At 43.3% G+C, this 7,305-nt stretch overlaps 1 protein-coding gene across 1 annotated transcript; it reads right to left on the reverse strand.

The window, feature by feature from the left end:
• Window positions 1–5,899: 5,899 nt before the first annotated feature.
• Window positions 5,900–6,871, reverse strand: LOC134379186 (mas-related G-protein coupled receptor member H-like). Its single transcript, XM_063098379.1, is given in 1 exon segment — window positions 5,900–6,871. A coding segment is annotated over 1 exon segment (972 nt).
• Between the last annotated feature and the right edge of the window lie 434 nt (window positions 6,872–7,305).

Below are 7,305 nucleotides of genomic sequence, written 5' to 3' on the forward strand. Positions count from 1 at the left end.
CATTAAGTTCTGCTCTGATTTTAATGATTTCTTTCTGTCTGCTAACTTTAGGTTTGGATTGTTCTTGTTTTTCTAGTTCTTTAAGGTGAAGTGTTAGGTTGTTCACTTGCCATCTTTCCATTCTTCTGAGGTGAGCATTTAATGCAATAAATTTCCCCCTTAATACTGCTTTTGCAGTATCCCACAGGTTTTGGTATGATGTATCATTGTTTTCATTAGTTTCAATAAATTTTTTGATTTCTTGCTTGATTTCTTCTTGGACCCATATGTCATTAAGTAGAATGCTGTTTAATTTCCATGTGTTTGTATAGTTTCCAGAATTTCCTTTGTTATTGATTTCTAGTTTTAATCCATTGTGATCTGAGAAAATACATGGGATAATTCCATTTTTTTTGAATTTGTTGAGACTTGATTTGTGACCTAATATGTGATCTATCCTGGAGAATGATCCATGTGCTGATGAGAAGAATGAATATTCTGAGTTTGTTGGATGGAATGTTCTGTAGATATCTGCCAATTCCAATTGGTCTAGAGTATTGTTTAGATCTTGCGTTTCTCTGCTGATTCTTTGCCTAGATGATCTGTCCAATATTGACAGTGGAGTGTTCAGGTCCCCTGCTGTTATGGTATTAGTGTCTATTTCCTTCTTTAGGTCTAATAGAGTTTGTTTTATAAATCTGGCTGCTTCAATATTGGGTGCATACATATTTATGATTGTTATGTCTTCTTTATGGATCAGTCCTTTTATCAATACGTAGTGTCCCTCATTGTCTCTTTTTATGGTTTTTAGTTTAAAGTCTATTTTGTCAGACATGAGAATAGCTACTCCAGCTCGTTTTTCTTTTCTGTTTGCTTGGTAAATCTTTTTCCATACTTTCACTCTTAGTCTATGTGAGTCTTTATGGGTGAGGTGGGTCTCTTGAAGGCAGCATATAGTTGGGTCCTCCTTTTTAATCCAGTCAGCCAGTCTGTGTCTTTTGATTGCGGAATTTAAGCCTTTTACGTTAAGAGTTGTTATTGAAAGGTGTTGATTTATTCCTAGCATTTTATTGATTATTGTTTGGTTGTCTTTGGTGTCTTTTGTTCCTTGCTTTCTTATTTTTTTTTTGTATTAGAAATTGAAATTTATTTCCCTATTCCTCCACTCATTCCCTATGAAAGATTCCCTTATATATTCAACAGAAATAAGAAAATTAATGAAAAAGCAATAAACAAAAATAAAACCAAACTAAACACAGACACAGACAATAGCAAAAGCAAAGCAAGCAGCAGAATAAACAGGTTAATGGCAAAAATAAATTTGCCAAATGTATATAAAATAATATATTTATATAATACCATTATACCAAGAGTAGACTTAATTATGCCAAAACCTTGGTATAACAACCCTATACAAAGCCTTATTTGATTACAAACCCTAGGACAACAAAGTAAACAAAAAGAGCTCAGTGGAACTCATAGTCAGAACTCATATTGTTGTTGAGACTGAGTAGCCTGGCCCAAAATACAGAGTTCGGGCACAGAGGGCCCAGTGAGAACACCTGTTGCTCTCATCATTTTCCGTAATCCTGGTAGGCCGTGGTCTTCAAAACAATTTTGGTAGAACCTAGTAGATGCTGGTACAGTTCGGAGAAAACTGTGACTGTCAAAACTCAAAAAAGAAATTGTGCCTTCATCTGTTGCTACACCAAGAGCATGAGATATTTCACTTCAGTTTTATTTTATTTTTATTTATTTATTTATTTATTTATTTATTTATTTTTAAGTTTTATTTTGTCGATATACATTGTGGCTGATTATTGCTCCCCATCACCAAAACCTCCCTCCCTTCTCCTTCCCCCCCCCCCAACGTTCCTTGCTTTCTGATTTACTGTTTGTTTCCTGTGTTTGTTGGTTCCTTAGGTTATAGATAGCCTTTTTGTTTGTTTGTTTTCTCTTCATGAATGCCATTTTTATTATACTAGTGGGTTTTGATTTTTCTTGGGTTTTTATGGCAGTGGTAGTTATTTTTCAGGAACCAAACCCAGTACTCCCTTGAGAATTTTTTGTAAGAGTGGTCGTGCGGTGGTGAACTCCCGCAGTTTTTGTTTGTCTGAGAAATATACTATTTGCCCTTCATTTCAGAAGGATAGCCTTGCAGGGTAGAGTATTCTTGGCTGACAATCTCTGTCTTTTAGTATTTTGAATATATCATCCCATTCCTTTCTGGCTTTTAGGGTTTGTGATGAAAAGTCTGATGTTAGTCTGATTGGGGCTCCCTTATAGGTGATTTGACGCTTCTCTCTTGCAGCTTTTAAGATTCTCTCTTTGTCTCTGACTTTTGCCAATTTGACTATAACATGTCTTGGAGAAGGCCTTTTTGGGTTGAATACGTTTGGAGATCGTTGAGCTTCCTGGATCTGAAGATCTGTGATTTTTCCTATACCTGGGAAGTTTTCTGCCACTATTTTGTTGACTATGTTTTCAATGCAATCTCCTTTTTCCTCCCCTTCTGGCATACCCATGACTTGGATATTTGAGCGCTTAAGGTTGTCTGATATCTCTCTCAGATTTTCTCCAATGTCTTTGATTCTTTTTTCTTTCTTTTTGTCTGCTTGTGTTATTGCAAACAGCCCATCTTCAAGTTCAGAGGTTCTCTCTTCAACTTCCGCAAGCCTGCAGGTTAAACTCTCCGTTGTGTTTTTTATTTCGCTGAATAACTTCTTCAGTTCAGCAAGTTCTGCTACATTTTTTTTCAGAGCATTGATTTCCTTGTACATTTCCTCTTTCAGGTCCTGTATACTTTTCCTCATTTCATCATGATGTCTAGCTGAGTTTTCTTGTACCTCATTCAGTTTCCTGAGAATTATTACTCGAAATTCCTTGTCAGTCATTTCAAGGGCTTCTTGTTCTATAGGATGTAGAGCTTCAGAGTTATTATCTTTTGGTGGTGTACTTTCTTGATTTTTCATATTTCTGGTATCTTTTCTTTGATGTTTATTCATTATGGCAGGGGCTTTAACAGTCCACAGGTTTGACACTATTGACTGACTAAGATGTTGCTGTGGTTGCCAATTTGGTATGGCTACCTCAGTGACTACTCAGTTGGCCACTAGTGCCTTGTGTGTGTGGTTGCTTCGGGTCTTGGGCCTCTCCAGGAAGCCACCTCTCTGGTCAGCTTGGACTCTGCCGGGCTGCTGGATCACGGGGCGGTACTGCAGGGTGTGTGGTCTCTGCTGAGCTTCCACCTCCTGTGCTGGACCTCTCCCTGTTCCGTGCACTCTGGCCTGGGCTGCTGGGATGCTCCGAGGCACCGCAGAGTGTGTGGTCTCTGCAGAGCTTCCCCTTCCTCTGCAGGTTGTCTACCTGCTCTGTGCACACTAGGCCGGGCTTAGGATGGAGCCTGGTGGTGGCGGTGAAGCCTACCTGCTGCTGGATTGTGTGGCGGCGGCCCCCCCACAGGGTGTGTGGACTCTATGGAGCTTCTAACCCCCTTGCTGGACGTCTCTGTGCTCTGTACGCATTGGGTTGGGCTGCTGGATCATGCAGCAGCAGTGTGGTCCCCGTGGAGTTCCTGCCTCCCCTGCTGGAAGTCTCCCTTCTCCGAGCTCACTAGGCCAGGCTGGGAATGGAGCTGGGTGCCTGCGGTGAAGCCTACCTGCTGGATCACGCAGTGGCACCCCACAGGGTATGTGGTTTCTGTGGAGCTTCTGCCTCCCCCGCAGGGCGTCTCCCCGTTCCATATGCACTTGATGTTATGTTTTCATAGTTTAAATCGGTTGATTTGTGGGAGAGAGTGACACTAGGGACCGTCTATTCCGCCATCTTGACCAGAAGTCCTCAACTGTAAATTTTATGAAATCTTCATGACGATGCAGGGACTGCGATCCCCTCGGAAACCTGAGATTCACCTGCACCTCAGAGGTGACACCCGGCCCCGGCATGTCCAGGGTCCCCGCTCCTCGTCGGCTATATTCTGTGACTCATGATGAGATGGGTGAACCAAACAGTAAACTGCAAAGACTCTTTTGAGAACTCAGGTCTTCAAGAAGTTATAGTTTTGGAGGCTAAGAACTTCAAGGTCCAGTGAACACATCTGGGTGAAGACCTTCTTCCTGGTAAAGTTTCTCTATAGCAACTCTGGGCATCACATGGTAAGAGAAATCTGCAGCTCAGGTTTTAATGCTTGGCTTTATAGGTACTTCTGGCTCTACAGAAACCTGGTGCACCTGGGTTGTGTACAAACTCTGATCTGGGCCTGAGTCTTTTCATCAAACTTCACCCCATGCAATCATATATTCCTGACCAGTCTCCTCTGAATGTTCCTTCACTGATTGGGGTGCCAGTCAGCTGTCCTTGCTGTATCCCAGTGCTCCCCTGGTGGGCCTGTCTCCCCCACCACCTGTGCTGCAAACACTTCTCATGGGACAGGCCATGCGCTGGTCCCTTGCGATGACTCACTGGCCTCTGAGTGGATCCTTTTTTTTGGTTGTTCTGCCTCCTTGCTCCTATGTGGGTCCACAGGAACCCTATTAGTGGTCTTGCTAGCCTGGGGGCCACCAAGGCCCTCTTCTCCTCTGCTGCCTCCAAGCAACTCCATACAAAGGGCACAGCTGCAGCTTCTGCCAGCTCCTGTTCCATGTGCTCAGCAGCTCCAGCCTTAAAGTGGCTGTGGCATGAAATGGCCAAAGCAGTTTTTTCTTTCTCTCTCCGTGGTTTCTCCCACCTTCGTGTACTCCGTAGGTCTTTCCTCCTCTTCCCCTGAGTTCTAGCAGCTCCAGCTTGGTTGTCATTGCTTTTTTATAGTTGTAAATTGGTTGATTTGTGGGAGAGAGTGATGCTGGGGACCATCTATTCCACCATCTTGACCAGAACAACACATTATTTTAAAAAGAATTGACAACATTGAAGATCAGCTACTCACTAATAAATTGAGGAATGATGGGTGGGTGGTGAGTTGGAGAGACTGTATAGTAAACTCGTTGAAATATTCTGGAAAAAATACACAATTTTTGTTTGTTTTCACATTTTACAAAGAAGGTGCTTTTCAGAGTGTTATATTTTATGTATGGGTATATATATATATACACACACTCCATATTAAGCAAAAAAAAAAAAAAAAGAAAGAAAGAAAAAAGAGAAGAAAAATAAATGAACATTTCTATGCTCAAGCTAAGCTACAATGATTCTTTTTGAAGATCCCCCTCATTCTTTTAGGATGACATTCTTAAAGGACTTATGGGATGTCTCCTCGGTTTCCCAACTCACCCCAGGATGAGTTCCTGATGTGTGAATGATGAAGACATCTTCATAGGATAGACTTACAGCCTCCTGTAAGTATTAACATATGCTCTTCTAACATGTACGTGGTCTCCAACAATAATTCTTATTTCTTTCCAAGAAATTATATTGTTTTCCTCTGACTAATAGAGAGCACAAGATTTAGAAAGCAGACATAAGTGAAAACGGAGAGTGGTGCTGAAGACAGCATTCTGACTGGGTTCCAATACTATCTCTCGAAGACTGTCCTGGGTGTTTGGGTTGAAGTGTGGGCTTGGGGGTCAGACTTCTCAGGTCCCAGTTTGGCTCTGCCACATCCATGCCCTGTACTTTGCTAACCGTCTCTAAGCCAGTTCCTTCCTCTGTCATTATAGAGAACAAGGCTGGCTCGTAAGCTTGCTAAAATGATTGCATGAGACAATGTGTGCACCACATGTAGCTCAGGGCCTGGAACACAGAAAGTGTACAGAAACGTCAGCACTCAGCATTGGTGATGACAGAGTGCATTGTGTGGACAGCATATTGTCGTGGTGTTGCTATTAATTCCCAGGGAGAATTAAGGAATTTTGTTTTAATCTTAGGTGAGCCACCAGGTCGGAAAATCGAGGAGTGGTTTCAGTCAGACCTCAGCATCTTTCTCTCAAAGGTGTCCTAGCTGAAGGACATTGTGTCTCATGGTCGCCCGTCCATTCTTCTCCCCTTCTACCATTTCTCCACCCAGGAGAGGATTGTACAGCATTCTTACCTGGCCTGGCACTGGCTTTTCTTCAAGGACCTTTTGCAATGCTTCTTTTAGGGACGTTTTACATTTCTTTCTCCTAAGACTACCTACCGCAAAATAGACAATTGGATTGACACTGCAGTTGATAGTGGACAACGTGTTCAAGTAAGGAAGGAATCTCCCTACACAGTTGTCACTTGGATTCGAACAGTAGGCTACAATGAACGGGACCTTCATGGGCATGGCAAAGACAAGAAATGAGGTGACAGTGACCCTGACGATTACATAGAGCTTGGCTGGTTGATGTGGCTTCAGTTTACAGCAGACTTGGATGAAGAAACTCAAATTGGAGAAGACCATGAGAGGAACGAAGACAAGGAAGATCAAAGTGCATGAAAATGTGTACACATTTTGACATTCTCAGGATCTTGGCTCCACTTCCAGAATGCAGAGGAAGTTTTCTAACTGACAGCAGATTGCGTGAAGCACAGACAGGCACGGCTTCATGTCGCAGACCTGTGTTGTAGCCAAAAGCATTAGGGGGCTGACGTAGCTCAGTAAGGTGCCATTGTCACCGTGGTGATGAAGGAAGGCCACCAGCTGGAGATGACTGTGCACAGGAGGACCATGGGGCGGCAGCAGCAGGTGCAGAAGGTAGACTGTGAACAGCTTCTCCTTGACATAGAAGATGAGAGACGATATCAAAACCACGTTCCCAGTTACTCCCAGTCCGCAAATGAGCTGGAAGATGCAGATATAACTGCGGCCTCCTTTTGATTCCAAGTGGGGCTGGGTCACTTGCTCTGATGACCAAGTTGTTTGATCTAGAGATTCATTTCTTGTATAGAGTGTGGATTCCAGTGGACTCAAGGTCACTGTCAATAGCTCCATTCCTGGGAAGTCACTGGCTTTCTCCTGTATACCTGTTGTTAGAGGTGGAAGATGGAGTTTATGGGTGACATCTGCTCCACTTCTCACAGCAGGTCAGTTTGGTGAAGTCCCCTCCTCCACATTGTGGCATGTGAAGGAGGACGTGAGACCAGAGAGCTTCCTGTTGTGTTTCGGCGTCTTCTCCCCTTCTGTCATTTCTCCACCCATGCAGATTCCAGTGTGACTGCTGGATCTCGTCCACTGGACACCAGGCTTGTCTCCTAATTCCAGCCCCCAGCCACTGCCTCAGACCAGGATCCCACGGACCTCCCTGGCCCTGTGGGAAAGCTCCCAGTGTGCCCAGTTGGTCCCCTGTCTTCCTGAAAGACATTTCTAAAAGTTCTTACCAGTACTAGGTGACAGAATCAGGAAAAGGATCAAAAAGACACTTACTT

This window comes from Cynocephalus volans, chromosome 5 (assembly GCF_027409185.1).
Source record: "Cynocephalus volans isolate mCynVol1 chromosome 5, mCynVol1.pri, whole genome shotgun sequence".
NCBI classification, from domain to species: domain Eukaryota; kingdom Metazoa; phylum Chordata; class Mammalia; order Dermoptera; family Cynocephalidae; genus Cynocephalus; species Cynocephalus volans.